This window comes from Equus przewalskii, chromosome X (genome assembly GCF_037783145.1).
Source record: "Equus przewalskii isolate Varuska chromosome X, EquPr2, whole genome shotgun sequence".
NCBI classification, from domain to species: Eukaryota; Metazoa; Chordata; class Mammalia; order Perissodactyla; family Equidae; genus Equus; species Equus przewalskii.
The window spans coordinates 120442664-120460783 of NC_091863.1; the positions used below are offsets into that span (position 1 = coordinate 120442664).

General features: G+C 47.4%; 1 protein-coding gene across 12 annotated transcripts in view; it reads left to right on the forward strand.

The window, feature by feature from the left end:
* MTMR1 (myotubularin related protein 1) overlaps window positions 1-18120 on the forward strand; it is a 68362-nt gene that overhangs the window by 24399 nt on the left and 25843 nt on the right. For all 12 annotated transcript variants that reach the window (XM_070604869.1, XM_070604857.1, XM_070604858.1 and 9 more), the window contains 7 exons: window positions 227-302; window positions 2683-2777; window positions 3151-3258; window positions 5867-5968; window positions 6269-6352; window positions 7516-7665; window positions 8981-9169. In XM_070604869.1, coding sequence (XP_070460970.1) covers window positions 257-302; window positions 2683-2777; window positions 3151-3258; window positions 5867-5968; window positions 6269-6352; window positions 7516-7665; window positions 8981-9169 — 774 coding nt within the window. In that variant the 5' untranslated portion in view covers window positions 227-256. The remainder of the gene's footprint in view (window positions 1-226; window positions 303-2682; window positions 2778-3150; window positions 3259-5866; window positions 5969-6268; window positions 6353-7515; window positions 7666-8980; window positions 9170-18120) is intronic.

Consider the following 18120-nt stretch of genomic DNA (forward strand, 5'->3'; position numbering starts at 1 on the left):
TTTCTGTATTAATGCTTTCTAACTGTGAATTTTAACTATGTGTAACAATTTGCTAGAATATGCAGCATGGTGTCCTGTGATGCTGAGCTTTGAAATTGTCTTGTAAGGGGAGGGGGTCGTACATTTTGCACGCTTCTGTAGCCTTGTGGCAAGAGCACAGAACACCACAATTCTTCCAAGGTATGCAGATGGAAAGTGAGATTTACTCCTGTTTGGTTTTTGCCAGGCTCTAAGGGATGGAAATAAGCTGGCACAGATGGAAGAAGCACCACTTTTTCCAGGAGAGTCGATCAAGGCCATTGGTAAGTTTAATGAGCACACTTTGCTTATAGAGATCCATGAAATGAAATGGCACTTTACTTGTGAACACAGGTGATGTATGTGCTGGGGATCAGCCAGACCAATTGAATTAGAGGACAATGGACTAGGCCTATTCATTCTCATTAATGTTATCAGGACCTTAAGAGAGAGGCGACTATAGAAGATCACTTCAAGCTCCGACTGAGTATTAGATGGTGTTACCTAGAGAAGAAGTGCTCGCCTTTCCTGACGAACTGAAGGCTGATTAGACACCGTAATGTCAGTTCACTGCTTTGTGGGAATCCTTCACTATAAGGAAAACGTATTGATAGAAGATCTAGATCATATTTTAATAACAAGTTTGAGAACTTGGCAAAGAAATTTTAGTGGCTTATAAGATTCCAGAAAGTACTATTTTAGTGTAAGAAAAGGGCATGTGTTGCCACCCTGGCTTCCATTGTGCCATGGGTGGACAGGAGGGCAGCTGGGTGCGAGCTTTTCACCTCACAATGGCCAAGGTCGGGTTGGACAGTCTGGTTTGCTAGGCTGAGTGTTGCCTTCTTCCCTCGGAGGTCCCTCCTGGAGATGTGTGCTCCGTTGTGGAGTACGGTCATCTTGTGTCAGGCACATTTGAGGAGCTGGGCTCTCCTACCAGGGCCTCCAAACAACTGCTCCTACTTAATATCCTGGTCCCTGGCTCTGGACCCCGCTCATCCTCACCTGGGCTTTGAGACTCTTTCTCTTTTTGGCTTCTGGAACTTCATTCACTCCTGGTGGTCCTCTGACCTCTCTGGCTGTCTTTTTCTGGGAGTTCTTCCAGCGCTCCTCCATGCTGCTTTGGGAATGATCTGATTAAAATTCAGAGCTAATTATGTCATGCCTCTGCTTCTTCTCCAGAAAACAAACTACACAGATTTAAAGTGAATGTGAAGAGTTTTGACACATTATACAGCTGGGAGACCATCATCAGAATCAAGATAATGAACATATCCATCAGCCCCCAGAAGTTTCCTTAGGCCTCTTTATATTCCCTTCTTCCTGTGCCTTCTCCCCCATCCCCGATCACTAAAGACTAGTTTGTATTTTCCAGAGTTCTGTGGAAGTGTAATCATCGAGTCTGTTCTTCTTTTGTCTAGCTTCTTCCACTCAGCGTAATTATTTTGATATTCATCCATATTGTGGCATGGGTCAACGGTCATTTCTTATTATTGCTGAACAGTGTTCCGTTCTCTGGATACACCACAGTTTGCTTAGCCATTCATCTATTAATGGATATTTGGGTTGTTTCTACTGTTTGGATTCTACATATAAAACTGCCATAAACGTTCTGAACAGATCTTCTCTGGCCTCATGCCCCATCATCCTTTGCAGCCTCCGATCCACCTACACTAACCTCCGGCAACTTGCTGACCTCTCCTTCCTCCCTCACTTCTCCCCCTCCCTCACTGCTTCCACGCTGAGTTAAGTCGATCCTTTTCTGAGCTCTTATCACAGCGTGTCCACAGGGTTATGATAGCATTTATCAGGCTATGGTGTAATGGTAAGTTTCTGTGTAGCGTCTCTCATAGGTCACGGGCTGCTTGTGGGCAGGAACTGTGTCCACTTATGCCTAGAACCCCAACGATAGAGGCCGCTTGGTACATTATAGAAATTTATAGATAGATAAATTTATATATAGTTATAGAAAAGTTTAACGGAAGTGTTTTGAGAATTTGGCTGAATGACATTTTTAGTACTTTCAATTATCCCACTCGAACTCATCTGTAGCTATGTATGTTCCTATCGTTTCAATAGAATGGCACTTGGGGAAGATTGTGAAGATGTGGTATCTTTGTGATAGGAGTGAGCTTCTTAACACTCGTAGGAATCAAATATGTTGTTGATATATATACTAAATATGTTGGTATTGATATTAATAATAAGAAAATAAAAATTGATATGGAAGCCGCAATGAAGCCTTTTTCCACTTCATTGGTAGGGTTCTAGTTTTTGTCATCTGTAAAACAGTTTCCTTTGGGCATGCATCGGGGACAGTGTTTTCATTAGCAGTAATTTATGAAATGGCAGCCCAGGGTCTTCAGAGTTTAAATGTGTTTTTGCACGTGATTAATTTATCACTCAAGGAAAATGTTAACCACCTGGAAAAAATAACAAACTAACTTATTATGAAGCTCTTTACTTAAAATCTCATTAAGTAGCAAATCAGAATCTTGTTTTAAAAGTAGAATTTTTTTAGAAGACTATCCATCTATGTCTTTATTTAAAGTAAAAAACAAAATTCCTAGAAAACTGGAATTACAGATATATATATTTGGAAATTCGTGTTAAGATGTATTAAAACACAAGTCAACGGCAGTCGCTGCTTTGGGTTTTTTCTTTCAGTGAAAGACGTCATGTATATCTGCCCATTTATGGGAGCAGTGAGTGGAACCCTGACAGTGACTGACTTCAAGATGTACTTCAAAAATGTAGAGAGGGTGAGTTTTTAAAAGGGTGTTTTATTTTTAAAAACACTTTAGCAGAAAGGAAACAATAAAGAAGAAAGTAAAAAGTACCACGAAATCCCATCACGCTGAGACAAGCCGAGGGTGAGTTTTAAGATGCACACATTTGCAAACAGATTTTGTATCTTGACAAAAAGGCCGTGAGAGTAGCGCTTAGCCCCGAGGGGAGTTGTGCTTTAGTCCCATGCCTCCTTCATAAAGCACGGTTAAACCAGACTGCAGTTTCTTAGCTGCGACAAAGAGGAAATGTGAAGTAAACAAACGTGTTTTAAGCCAGCAAAGACTTACCATATGAAAACTCTGTGGACTGACACTGATAGGCATTCATCTTAATTTGTAAAACCAGGACCCGCATTTCGTCCTTGATGTTCCCCTGGGAGTGATCAGCAGAGTTGAGAAGATTGGCGCGCAGAGCCACGGGGACAATTCTTGTGGTATAGAGATCGTGTGCAAGGTACAGTACAAACACAAGTGGGACTGAGGGGCAGGCAGCTGGGAACTCTTTCAGAAGGCGCGTTCTTCATGGTCCTTGGACGGTCAGGGTAATTCGGGCTCTTAGGAACTCAAATGTTTTCAGGACAGAGACCTCTTCGGATCTTACATCAACCAATTCCTACCACTATGTAAGCCACTGAAGTGAACCTCTTCTTTCCCATTGAAGCATTCTAATTAACATGGACCTCTATCCTAAGTGCTGACATTATTTGTTACGTTTCAGAGAAATCAAATGGAAAGCAGAGAGCAAGATTTTTTCTAGTTTGTAATTTTAAGACTACCTTCAGAACAGTGGATGGTCAAAGGCTTCCTAAAGGGACAACAATATTCATAAATTCTGTGATTAAAACACAATTAAGTTTCTTGGCTATGTTGGAATTTTCTCCTGAGCTGTGCTTATTTTTGGTTTTGTACCCTTCCTGCAGCGGGTTAAGGAGAGATGTGTGTGATAATTTTAGTGATGACCAGTCATTTAAGAAACACCTTAACTGATGTTTTCTTCCCCATGACTTTCCCTCATGGAATACAGTTTATTCACAACCCTAACCGGGGTACCAGGGAAGAGAGCCTGCTTGCAGGATTGTCAAGGTCCCTTCCTGGTTTGGGGTTTGGGTCCTGCCCTTCTGTTTGCTTTAATCAAGCCTCTGAGGACAACTTCCTCTGGTCAGCCCTACACTACAGCTGAATCCACTTTTTCAGAGAATGCTTTACTCTTCCAGATCATGAACCTGCTGGCTTGTGAGACTCGCTTTGGGTGCTCCATGGCAGTGCTCTCCTTTGGCAAATTGTAGTTGTCCTTCTCAGGCCAGGGTCCCACATGTGAAGCAGTGCTAAGCAGTTGCAGGACTTAAAGCAGAGAGCGATTTGACGGTACTGTCGTTTCCCTACTGAGAACTCTTCAGTGGCTTCCCATCATCCTTAGGCTGGAGGGAAACTCCTCACCCAGACCGCGCTGTGTGAGCCTGGCTTACTTTCCTCTGCAGCGTCATCTCCAGCCACCCTCCCCTCATTCTTGCTATTCCAGTTCCTTTAGTTGCTTGCGCTTGCCTGGTACCATGCCCCCTCACAGACACACACAGACACACACACACAGACACACTCTCCCTCTCTCTCTCTCTCTCTCTCTCTCTCTCGCGCGCGCGCTCTCTCGCTCTCTCGCTCTCTCGCTCTCTCTCTGTGGGACTTGACATGTGCTCTTTCCTTTGCTTGTGATGCTTTGCTCTCCAAGCGATCCTAAATAGCAAGCCAGATCAGTCAGCTCCTAAGGTGTACGTGTGTAGCCAGTGTAGCTTGGAGGGAGGGTGTACCAGGAAGTTATGTCACTTAGGCTGGTGTCCTGTGGCTCTTTTACTAAGATAATTTTATGGCTGGGGTGAACATTGGCTAATAGCTGCTTTAAAATGTTTTCCAGAATACTAGGGCTATGCTCCCAGCCCTCTCAGCTCGTGCCTGGGAGCCTTGCAAGGTATGGGGTTTGTTTTTTTAAATCAGATGATATACAATTCAAAAGGCACAAAAACTGTGTGGAGAAAAAAGTAAATCTCCCTCCATCCAACCCCAGCCACCCTGTCCCACCCCCTGCAGGCACCCACTGTCCCCAGTTTCCACACACACCCTGTGCATGTAAGCACGTGGGTACAGTCTTGGAAAATGTAAATGGTTGTGTATTTTAGAGACTGTTCTGCCCCTTTGTTTTCCCCTTAACAGTGTTTCTTGGAGCTCCTTGGCATCAGTGCAGAAAGAGCTGCTGCTTGTTTTAACAGCTCTTTAGTATTCCATTAGCTGTCCTGTAGTCGTTTAGCCAGCTCCTGTTGATGGACATTAAGGCTCTTTCCATTCTTTCGCTGTTACAGATAATATCACCACAGTAACTTCCTCACTTCCCAAATTGCTCTTGCTTTAATTTGTTTGTGGTCATATTTACTTTCAAGTTTCATGTAATGTTAAAGAAGAATGAGATTGTTGTGCTTAACTAACGGCAGAAGTTTAACCCGGTCGGGGGCACTGCTCCCACCAGTCCCGGGAAGAGGGCGCCCCGTCAGAGCCACCTCCCTGGGATCACTCCTGCCCACGTGCGCTGCGGCCGTGCTTGGGAACTGTGCTCCTGGGAAGCAGCATTCTAGTTTCTGTAAGGGGGTCACTGAGAGCCGTAGTCGCTGCGTGATACAGAGTCCTTGCTGTGAGGACAGGGGAGACACCTCTGTCACATTGCTATTTTATGGCTGGTGTGAAACCTGTACTGGACAAATCCGGCAGTCTAAAGTTCACAGTGGATTCTGTGGCACACCTTTAGCAAGTGAGTGCGCAGGACTTGATGGCACGTCTTTCATGGATTAACCTTACTCTTGGTTCCATCTGATGAGTTTTTTTCCCAGCACATCTCCTTTGTTCCAATTTCCTCACTTAATTTTTTTATCTTGTTGGAGGTGTTTTTGTTAGTTGGAGCAAGATAGTGTAGAACGTGAGAAATGAATAAAAATATTTTACTTATCTCCTTATAGCATAGTGTCTGCCTTGTAGGTACTCAATACACGTTGAACAAATGAGGTTTGCTAATTGTTTAACAGGATATGAGGAACTTGCGACTGGCTTATAAACAGGAAGAACAGAGTAAACTGGGGATATTTGAAAACCTCACCAAACATGCATTTCCTCTTTCCAACGGACAGGTAGGTACACCAAAATAAGCCTTTTTTGCATGCTTTTGTGGGGGTCCAAAAATTTCATGTTTAATAATTCTTTTTCCAGAGGTTTCCTTTATCTCTTTTCTCTCTGTTGGTAACTAATATTAGAATATTAAAAATTTGTCAGCGTGTAACGTTTAAGAAAACTGCCTGTTGCTTCAAAATTTACAGATTAAAATAGGAATCTTAATACATTCAGCTGATAATTGAATGAAAAGCTTTAATGTTGGGAATGTGACATAGTAAGGAAGTACTGACATATATTTTGTGGTTTTTTGTATGCAGGCACTCTTTGCATTCAACTATAAAGAGAAATTTCCAATTAATGGATGGAAAGTTTATGATCCAGTATCTGAATATAAGAGACAGGTAAAGTATGTTGCTTATCTAACTGAAAATGATAGATTGAGCATCTTTTTCTTTCTAAAAGGTTAGAAAATGTGGTGGAGAAGAAGCCTTTGGAAACAAGTTGTGCATAGGTGTGACTTACCTAGCTCGTGTGCTCCTCATCTCCGGGCCGCCCCGTTCTCCCTCTGCCAAACTTTTGACTGTGCCGCTGATCGGTCGCCCTTTTCCACGGGGCAAGTGGAGTACAAGACAGCTTTAAAAGGCAGATCGGCCAGATGGCTTTTATTAGATGTTCTGCTAATGAGTTGATGGGTAAGGAGCAAAACCAATGGCTTCAGTGAGATTTCAAGTCTAGTCGGCCCTCTGTACCCGCAGGCTCCACATCAGCGGATTCTACTACAGATCACAAGGCCTGTGAGGGTTGTGTCTGTACTGGGCATCTGCAGACTTTTCCTGTCATTATTCCCTAAACAATACAGTGTAACAACTATTTCTACAGCCTTTCCACCTTTCCATTGTATTAGGTATTGTAAGTAATCTAGAGATGATTTAAAGCATACGGGAGGATGTGCATAGGTTATATGCAAATACTACACCATTTTATCTAAGGGACTTGAGCATCCACGGATTTTGGCATCTGGGGGGCCTGGAACCATCCCCGCTGATACCAAGGGACGACTGTATATGCCATGACTCATCAGTCTGATGTGGTGTTCCTATACCGAGAAGCTCTTTAGTGTATTGTCAAATTCAAGACATTCCAATAAGATATTATTTTCATGACATTTCATCTTTGTCTCTACAAAGATATTTGGTATGGTGATTTATATTACTTATTTTAGACATTGTAAGAAGTTTCTTTGTCTCTAAAGGACTTTCATGGGTATTTTCAAAAACAACACTATGCTCATTCTTTATAGAAAACACAAGAAATGTGTAGGACTTGGATTCTAGTATATAATTTTCATTTTTTAGTATGTTTAGAAATTATTATGCTTCATTAGATTTTTTTAAATGGGCAGGATATAGATAAATATATACTTAAACTTTTAAGTAGCAATGAACAACAAATCATAAGTGGATGTTAGCAGAAAATAAGAAATGGATGTGGTTCATGCTTGGTCCTTTTTGAAAGTGTAAAAGTATGCTTTTCCCACTCTTCTTTCTTCTCTAACACCCTGCAGGGCTTGCCAAATGAGAGTTGGAAAATATCCAAAGTAAACAGTAATTATGAGCTCTGTGACACCTACCCTGCCATCATTGTTGTGCCAACTAGTGTGAAAGATGATGACCTTTCAAAAGTGGCAGCCTTTCGAGCAAAAGGCAGAGTCCCTGTAAGTAATAAGCATTGTCCTTTAGGTATAAACATATACTGTATTAGATCTAATATGGAAAGAAGCAAGGCAGAAAAAAAATCTAGTGAACAAAATGGAAAGTAGAAAAATAAAACCTGAAAACCTGAACGTATCTTTGCTTCTCAAGAATTACCTGATTATATCAACATTGTTTGCTGTGACTCCACCTTGTGTGACTTCATGTTACTAAGTACAAGGGTAACTTCAGTTATGCTCTCAAAATGTAGTAGAGAATAACAGAGGAGTAGCAAGAAAGAGTTAGCATGCTGTTGCATTAACAGTTCATGTCACTGGTTTCACCGAATCATCCTAGAGAAAATACACTCTTTCTTTCTTTCTTTTTTTTTGAGGAAGATTGGCCCTGAGCTAACTACTGCCAGTCCTCCTCTTTTTTGCTAAGGAAGCCTGGCCCTGAGCTAACATCCGTGCCCACCTTCCTCTACTTCATATGTGGGACGCCTACCACAGCATGGCATGCCAAGGGGTGCCATGTCCGCACCTGGGATTCAAACCAGTGAACCCCGGGCCGCCCAGAAGCGGAACGTGTGAACGTAACCACTCTGCCACCGGGCCGGCCCCTACACTCTTTCTTAGATGCTGAGTGGAATGCTACAGCTGCATGGCAGGGACACTATTACAAAAACAAACATAGCAACCGGCAGGGGGGATTTTTTCAACCAGCTTTAGTGAGGTGTAATTGAAATACCAAAAACTGCATGTGTTTAATGTATACAATTTGATGCGTTTGGACATATGTATACACCTGTGATAGTATCACTGCAGGCAAGCAGGGGGTGAACGTTTCTGAGCCTGCAGATTGCGGTCTGGTACAATCCTGAGGCTCCTGGCCACTGGAGGAAAATGGGAGGTTTGAGGGCATAGCTTTCGATTTTATAAGACACTCTATGTTCACCTTGGCCTTGCCCTGCCATATAGGTCACTGTTGAGATACAAAGATGTTTTTAAATTAGGAGACAAAATAAAACTAGTCAATCAAATAGGAATGGGCTCGATGTTAGTAATAGTTTGACTTAGTTTCTGTTTTTCTTAGAATCAAAGAATTTTAGAGGTGGAAGGGGTTTTTAGAGCTCAACTAGTCAGACTTCTTTCAATGGGACCCAAAGATTGAGTTTCATGGCCACCGTCCTCCTGTGATTGGGCTGACCCTCTGACCGTTGAGGAACAAGATGCAGAAGAAGCTGTGCTTGAGAAGAGGACTTGTTTCTCCTACCTGATAATTAAGGCACATACTGTTTTAGGAACTGTACTAACATTTGTTGCTTACAAACACTAGGTGTTGTCATGGATTCATCCAGAAAGTCAGGCAACGATTACCCGTTGCAGCCAGCCACTTGTGGGTCCCAATGATAAACGCTGCAAAGAAGATGAAAAATACTTGCAAACAATAATGGACGCTAATGCACAGTCTCACAAACTTATCATCTTTGATGCCCGACAAAACAGTGTTGCTGATACTAACAAGGTACACTCTTGATAACCTTACCGAAACAGTGGATCTTTTCTTATGTACTGTCTGTAAGTTGTTACACCGTTTGAATAGCCAGTTGAATTCCTCCCCACCTGAACATGGAATTGTTCGGAGTGCCCATAGCTATATCTCCCTGGTGTATAGCCCGTGGGTTGTGTGCAGTGTCTCGTGGGTTGAAATCTTGTCTCTCTCATTGCTTCTGCACAATCCTGTCTACTCAATCAATTTAGCAAAGAGCCAGAAAGAGAATTATCACCTAAAGAATCAAGTATTTTAATGAAATGATTGTGAGGCCCTTGGAAGTCCCTGTAACCTATGGAATATGGTGATTACTCGGTTAATTCGTATCTGGTCTGAAGCTCTGTTAGAATGGAGTCAACTACATGAAACTAGGCAAATGTACAAAGTTTCCATAAATTACATGGAGCAGCAGTATCTGCAGACAGCTCCCATTTGGTCCCCACTAGCTGAAGGGGATAGGGTCCTTCATACCTAGTGACGGCTATGAGGACAAGCCTCCAGTACCCGCTATCCAAATAGAAAGGGCTCTGAACTGAGTCATTTCTGTTTCTCATGAATGACTTTCCAACTGTGTGGACTGCAAGCGGGCATTTGGCAGACAGAAGACTTGGCCCTCCCTGCAAGTAATTTCAGGTATCAGAAAGGTGACAACCATTCCCATCTCATGCCTACTTGTAAAATGCCACTTGGGTAACAAACCTGTAATGAGCACCTGCTGGGGATATACTGCGACAGGCCCAGTGGGGTGCCCTGTATGGGGGTGTCAGCTCAGTGTGCTGGGGGAGCCGCGAGAGCTCTGCTCGTGCAGTTGGGCAAGCCTTCACGGAGGAGGTGGCCTTGGAGCTGGCTTTGCATGGTTAGCAGGAAGAGTCAGGCGGGGTCTCTGAGCCAGCTCGCTGAGTACCTATGCACCAGTGTGCCTGAGCACCTCACTCCCAGGGATGGCCAGAAGGAAGCCGTCTCGGGGCGTGGTCCCCAAGCCCCCCGCCCCGGGGCCTTCAGCAGTGCTTGGGAGGCTTTCTTTGTGCTGGCAGCTTGTACCTCTCCCCGGTGAGTAGTCCATCCACAGTCTCCAAAAAGCCAACCTGCTCCCTCCCCTGCCTCACTCTCAAGAGCAGCCACTACCTTATACTTCAGGCCCACCATCTTCCCGCAGTCCCGGAGTGCCTGCTCTGTGCCAGGCACTTGCTCGCCTCTGGGGAGAGATGCATATTGAACAAGCAGTTGCACAGCTGCCAAGTGGCTAGCCCTGTGGCGCGGAGAAACGAAGCATGCTCTGAGAGAGCGGAGAAGGACCCTGGTTGTCTGCTGCATGACCCTGGGCAGCTACCTCATCTCTCTAGACCACGATTGCCTCATCTCTAAAATGGGAATGACATCGGACTTACTTCCTGGAGTGGATGTGAAGGGTAAATGAGGAAACGCTGGAGGGCCTAGGGCAGCGCCTCTCTGAGGAAGCATCTGGTTCAGGTTAGCTGTCATTGGTTCTGACCTTGGAGTGGACCCTTCCATTCTCTTGACTTTCGTGACATCTCCCCGCCTGGATTTCTCTCTCTCTCTGGCCTGGCCAGCTTGGTCTCCTTCACTGGATCCTCTCCCTCTTGCCAACCTTCAAATGACAGTGCTCCTCCAACTCAGGCTGGGGTCCTCTTTTCTACTTTGCACAATCTTGCTGGGCCATCTCCCATGCTATGACTTTAGACACTATGTGTTGAGTTTGACACCCAAGTTTCTATCCCAACTTTATTCCTCCTGAGGACAAGATGGAGTTTCTATCCCATTGTCCGGTTGACATCTCTGGCTGTCTCCCAGGCAACAACCTCAGCGTATGCAAACTGGCCTGAGAGGCAGGGTAGTGAGAACCCTCGGCTTTTTACGCCTGGGCTTTCCTCCAGGTTCTGCCACTTGGTGCTGCGTAGAACCCTGAGCAAGTTACTTAACCTCTCCATAAGCCTCAGGTTCCTCTTCTGTAAAATGGGGGATAACAGCACTGTCCCATGTAGAGGGCTTAAAGATTAAAGGCTTAAGGAAGAATGCACATAAGGGACCTCACAGGGCTAGGTGCATCCTCAGCATTCAGTACTGGATGCTGATAAGCTCGCCCCCCGGGTGTCAGGCCTGGCAGGCGAAGGGTGGTGTCGGTTACTGAGACAGGGAGGATGGGAGAGGAACAGGGTGGGGAGGAAGATGGGCAGTGTATGAGTTTCCTGAGGCAGCTATACAAATTACCACAAACTGGTTGGCTTAAAACAACACAAATTCATTCTCTCACAGTTCTGGAGTCCAGAAGTCTGAAATCTTGCAGGGCTCTGCTCCCTCTAAGGACTCCCGTTCCTTGCCTCTTCCAGCTTCTGCTGGCTGTCCTGGGCATGTAGCCACAGGGCCCCAATTCTGCCTCGGTCTGCACATGGCCTTCTCCTCTATGTATCTCTGCGTTGACTCCTCCTCCTCTTTCATCTGAGGATACTTGTGATGGCATTGAGGGCCCACTCAAGATAATCCAGGATGCTCTCTTGCTCTCAGGATCCTTAACTTAATGACACCTGCAGAGACCCTTTTTCCAAAAAAAGGTCACCTTCACAGTTGCCAGGGATTTGATGTGGACATCTTTTGGGGGAGCATTTTCTGGCCTGCCACGAGGAGTCATCCTTCATTAGTCAGTTCCCCTCACTCCCCACATCAGTCTTTCTACACCTTTGCATACTTCCTGTCACCACTGTCTTACTATCCTGAGGAGATAGAAAACAGGAGAAAAGCTCTATTCACAGAGGCCGTCTTCTAAACATCAGCAGTGCAAGGGCAGTTCATTGTGTTTCATTCTGTGCGGAAGAGACAGAAGCAGGACGCCAGATTGCATGTCTAGAATGATTTGAACTATAGCAGTGGATGTGTCCAGGAAACAGACAAGGGTATTTACCTGTCCATGTCCCTATTAGCTCTTCTGTGTATAGTATCACATCATCCTCAAGTAGAGGCAGTTTTACTTCTTTTCCTATCTGGGGATGCCTTTTATTTCTTCTTCTTGCCTCATTCCCTGGCAAGAACCTCTAGTACAATGTTGAATGGAAGAGTGGTGAAAGTGGGCATCCTTGTCTTTTTCCTAATCTCAGGGGAAAGCTTTCAGTTTTCTCCATTTGGTATATTAGCTGCGGGTTTTTCATAGATACCCTTGTCAGGTTAAGGAAGGTCCCTTCTGTTCTTAGCTTGTTGAGTGTTTTTATCATGAAAGGGTATTTTCAAAGTCCTTTTCTGCATCAATTGAGATGATCATGTGGGTTTTTTCTCCTTCATCCCGTTCATGTGTATTACACTGATTTTTGTATGCTGACCACTATAGTGGGTTGAATAATGTCTCCCCAAAATTCATGTCCATCTGGAACTTCAGAATATGTCCTTATTGGGAAATAGGGTCTTTACAGATGTAATCAGTTAAGATGAGGTCATACTGGATTAGAGTAGGCTCTAAATCCAATGACTGGTGTCCTTGTAAGAAGGCCATGTAGAGACACAGACACGCACAGAGGGAAGGTGGCCATGTGACCATGAAGGCAGAGACTGGAGTGATGCAGCTACAAGCCAAGGAATGCCAAGGACTGCGGCCACCACCTGAGCCAGGAGAGAGGCCTGGGACAGCTGCTCCCTCAGAGCCTCCAGAAGGAGCCAACCCTGCCCACACCTTGATCTTGGACTTCTGGCCTCCAGCACTGGGAGGGAATGTATCTGTTTGGTTTAAGCCCCCTGGTTTGTGGCACTTTGTTACTGCAGCCGTGGAAAACCCATACACCCCCTTGCATTCTGGGATAAATGCCGCTTGGTCATGGGGTATAATCGTCACACTAGGCTGCTGGCTTCAGTTTGCTGGTACTCTGTAGAGGTTCTCTTCGGGCTCGTCTCGCCATGACGGCCAGAGCGGCCTTCTACAGGTACAGCTGTGCGTGCCCCAGTGCCTTGAGGCAGGGACATCCGACTCCACAGTAGGCCCCTACAGCCCTCCACCCACGGGCCCGGCCGTGCGAGGCTTCTTTCAGTTCCCTAAGCACATCCTAGTGTTGTCTCAGAGCCTTTGCCCACATGGCTAACCACTCCCCCATCCTTCAAAGGACACTTTAAAGATTTTATTTTCCCTTTTTCTCCCCAAAGCCCCCTGGTACATAGTTGTGTATTTTCGTTGTGGGTTCTTCTAGTTGTGGCATGTGGGACGCCGCCTCAGCATGGCCTGATGAGTGGTGCTATGTCTGTGCCCAGGATTCGAACCGGCGAAACCCTGGGCTGCCGATGCGGAGCGCGCAAACTTCACCACTCGGCCACGGGGCCGGCCCCCATGAGAGGACACTTTAAATGGGACTTCATCAGGGAGGTACTTCCAGATGCCTGGAGGTCTCCCCGTGCTGTGCGGCCCCGCACTTCCCTGTTTGTAACCCTCAGTGCACTTCAGAGTCCTTACTCAGTACGGTCTAGCCATCGGCTCCGTGATGGCAGGGACTGTGAAGGTCTTGAGTATCCCCAGAACTGGGCCATCACACAGTGGCTGCTCCATGCCTGGGGAGGGAACGGCTGGCTGGCTGGGGGGTCGGGTCCTCTCTCAAAGGACGGTGCCCATTCAGAGGACCAAATGGCAAGTAGCATTGTATGTGAATTCCCAAGCCCACACTCTATTATGGAGGCCGTGCAATAGTGCTAAAGGGTTTAAGGTCGGCTTTCTTCTTCAGAAAGTGAATGTGGACGGAAGGAATTTAGTTTTAACCTGCTGCATTTGAGGAGCCTATGTGGGGAAGGTCAAGCTCTGGAGCTCAGCAAAAGGTCAGGTTGGAGGTTGAGATTGGGGCCCAGCAGCATGCTGGGTGATGGTTGCAGCCCTGGGGGGGAGGGGATGAGATCCCCAAAGGAGTCTAGGTCTCATGAGCAGGGGCCCAGCACCACACATCACCTGTGGACGGCAAGCAAGGGACTGTCTGCGAAGGAAGGAGTGCTCCAAGTGGTAGGAGGAGACCCTGACGAGGGAGGGAGGAGTCCTAGATGCCAGGAGAGGAGGAGTGTCCAGAGGAGAAATGGGGACAGGGGCCGTCTTAGCTCAGGCTTGCTATAAGAAAATATCACAGATGAGGTGGCTTATCAACAACAGACATTTATTTCTCACAGTTCTGAAAGCTGGGAAGTCCAAGATCAAGGTGCCAGCAGATCCCATGTCTGGTGAAGGCCTGCTTCCTGCCTTGTAGACAGGCACCTTCTCCCTGTGTCCTCACGTGGTGAGAGCAGAAAGAGGCAAGCTCTCTGTGTGTCTTCTTAGAATGGCACTGATCCCATCGGGAGGCGGGAGGGCTCCCCGCTCATCACCTCCCAACCCCTGCTCCAGATACCACCACGTTCGACGTGAGGATTTCAACGTATGAATTAGGCGGGGACACACTCCTGCAGTCTGTTTTAGGGGAGGAGTGCGGACTCGGACTCTAAGGGCGTGGGAGTCCTGCCCCGTTGCTTTGTGGCTTTGGCCTCTTGGTGTCGCCCGCCTTCTCTGAGGCTTTGCTTTTCTCCGCTGGGAGCCCCTGCTGCTGCCGCCCCGCACAGACATCCTGATGAGCAGAGAGCATGGCGGGCCTTCAACAAGCTCCGAACAGCTGTTCTGAAATCCAGGAAGCCTGAGGCCATCCTTCGGATGGTTGCTTCCCAAGGGCTTTCAGGTTTATTTTTCCCAAGAGGGTTGGGGATGGCCGTGCTGCTGCTGCTCTCAGCTTATTCTTGGAGACCTGGGGGCTGGTGGGTAACAGTTCCCAACATCACTAGCTTCTCTCCGGAACTCTGCTTTGCCCCAGAGAGCGGTCTGGTTAGCAAGTTCTTGTCTTCCAGAACTCTCTGAACCTCATCCCGCTGCTCCTGCCGGGGTAGAGGTGGGGCCCCTGCTCACCTTCCTTCTCCTTCTGTCTCAAGACCTCCTGTTGTCTGCATCCTGGCACACGGTAGGCACTCACGCTCTCTTTCTCCCATAACCCAGTTGCTGATTGCCATTTGTCTTATTTGATCTTTGGTAATCACTTTCCGGGCAACAGATTGCCTTGAAATATGTTCTCCTGGTTAATACCTACTCCTCCGTGCTGAAGTGCTTGATGAGCCTGAGGCCCAGCGCACCGCCTCGCGGAGCCCCTTCCCCAGTGCCTGAGCTCCCTGGGGGGGTGGCCACGGCTGAGCCCTCTGCCTAGCTCAGGCCTTCCTCCCTGGGGCTGCTCGGTGAGGTAATGATAGGACAGTGCCGGAGTAGCTTGGGCAGGGGGGAGGCACCAAGCTTTGTGTGGATTAGCTTTAATTAAGGGAATTTAGTTTATTTAATTAGCATGTAATCCCCACAGTGACCCTTTGACGTTTTTATGGGTGAGAAAGCTGAGGTGCAGAGAGAAGGTGAGGGTGCCGTAGTCACTTGGGTGGCAGAGTTGAGCTTATAGACCCACTTCCCCTGCCACCAAGGCCTGTGTCTTTAATCACAACGCTGTACTGTTACTGCCTCAGTCAGCAGTGTCTTCAGGGGGCCTTTGGTTATTTTTTCGTGAAAAACTCATTATGCCATAGAGGCAGGCCTGCATGCAAGACTGCTTTGCCTATAGTTGGTGTTCAAAAAGTGTTTTATTGAAGTTAAAGTCTCTCAATTCTGGGGAATAACTTGAATTATAAGCTGGCGTTCAAATATTCGCAGTTCTCTTGGTTTGCTGTTAGTCACGTTCACCGCTGCAGACTTTATCATGCTCAGCCGCCGCTCCTTCTCGGCCCCGCCTGTATTCACGGCTCCTGCCCAGCCCGGCCTCCTTGGGTCGTCCTGTCTCATGTCCTCTGGCCAGCCCCTTGGCTCCTTAGCCCTTCGGACACCCCTGCCCGGCCCAGTTCACTTCTCCTGCCTGCGTCTCTCATGCCCACACCCTGGGCTGCCGAACACAGTTCCAGGAGAGTAAAAGGCTCACAGTGTGCAGGCTGGAGCCGCTCCAGATTCATGCTCTCCAGCCTCGACTGGGTCCTCAGTGCTTGCGGGCAAGTCCACACCCTCTACCCCCAGTCTCCCAGGGGCCATTTCGGCCCCCTTCTGACCATTCTAATGGATGACCCTGCCCCAGCCCCTTCATCCTCAACAGCTGACCTTGCTTCCTTCTGCACCTAGCACAAACCAGCCCTTAAAAGGAAGTCCCTCCCCTCCTGCCACCAGACCTGGATACTAACTCCTGCATCCTGTTACAGTGGGAGGGTGGCCTCCTCCCCGTGCCCTGTATTCTACTGCCAGCCGCCCCTTTTCCCTCTCTGGGATCTTTGTCCTTTCCCCTCTCGGGAAGCACTCCTGCCCACGAAGTCTTTCCCGTCCATGCAAATAAGGCCTCCCTCAGCTCACCGGCACTGTCCCCTCCTGCCAGCACCGTCGTCTGCTGCCCTTTGCAGACAGACGACTTGGAGGAGGTGTCTCCGTGATACCCCTAGGTGCTCGCCGCCGCTCACGCAGCCCCTGAGCTGCGCAAAACCAGCTCCCATGCCATCTCGGCCCAGATCCTTCTTGATAAGGTCTCCAAGTACTTTCTTGTCACGAAATCCAGTGTGTATTTTTCAGCTATTTTCCTTGATCTTGTGAGCTTTTGACATAGTCAAGTAACTTCTCCTTTTCAAAATACTCTTCTCCCTTTTTTCTTTATCTGGCTGCTCTTCTTCTCTTTTGCTTTGTGTTCCTTGAATGTTGGCCTTCTTCAGGCTGCCGGCCTTCTCTTCTCTCCTCTCCTTACCCACTGACCTGGAGCACCCTACCTCTGGCCTCCAATAATCAGCCAGGTGCCAGACCTCTCGTCTGAGCCCCAGACCTGCGTATCCCGCTGCCTGTAGTCATCTCCACTTAAATTTCTCACACACATTTTCTGCTCACTATACTCAAAGCCGGACGCTCTTGTTTCTTCTCCAATAGTCTATATCTCACTAACTGATACCATCTTTTGGTTTGCCCAGCCCAGAATCATGGGTGTCACTGTCACCTCCTGTGCTACCCACCTCCGTTGCCCCGATCAGCCTCTTAAATATCTCACAGCAGATGCATCTCGCTGCTCTGCCGCCTCCACCGTGATTGCTTCAGCCACATGACTGCCCACCTCCGAGCTGGTCTCCCTGTGGAAGGCCCTGCCCTCCCCCAGTTCCCACTGCCCGGTGCGGCCAGTGATGATTCTACACTGCAAGTCTGATCGAGCCCTCCCCGCGCTCCTTCCCCCTTCCCTGCGCCATCCAGCCCCTGGCTGCTCTCTGGCCTCATCTCTCGCTGCTCTCACCACTGCCCTAGTGTTCTCTCTGCTGAACTTCTTGCCTGCCTCTTAGGAAGCCACGTCCTCGCCCATCTCTGGGCATCCAGACACGATGGCCTCTCTGCCTTCTGTGTTCTTGACCTTCCTCCCCACAGCAGAGCTTTCCTAACTTGTGTTCTCTTCTCAGTGTAGATGTCTCTGCTGTCCCCCCGCAGCCTCACCAGTCTGGCCGTGTAGTCCCAGCACACCCCTTGCTCTCCTGGAGCAAAGGATTGCCCCCCATGCTGCACTCACCCCTCTCCTCACCTGCCTACCTCACCAGATTTTGAGTGCCTAGAGGACCAGGGTCTCTACTTGTTCACAACCGTTGCCCCAGTGTTTAGGTCAGAGCCAACCATTAATATCCACTCTGTAAATGGTTGGAGACTAAAGGAAGGGTGTGGTCTTTGCGTTCACAGATGCATTTATTATTTTTTTTTATTGAGATAAAATTCACACAATATAAAACTCACCATTTGAACCATTCCAGAGTTTACAATTGAGCGACTTCTGGTGTATTCGCAATGTCGTGGAGCAGTCACCACTGTCTAATTCCAGAATACTTTCATAGCCCCACATGGAAACCCTATGTCATTGGCAGTCACTGCCCATTCTCCCCTCCCCCAGCCCCTGTCA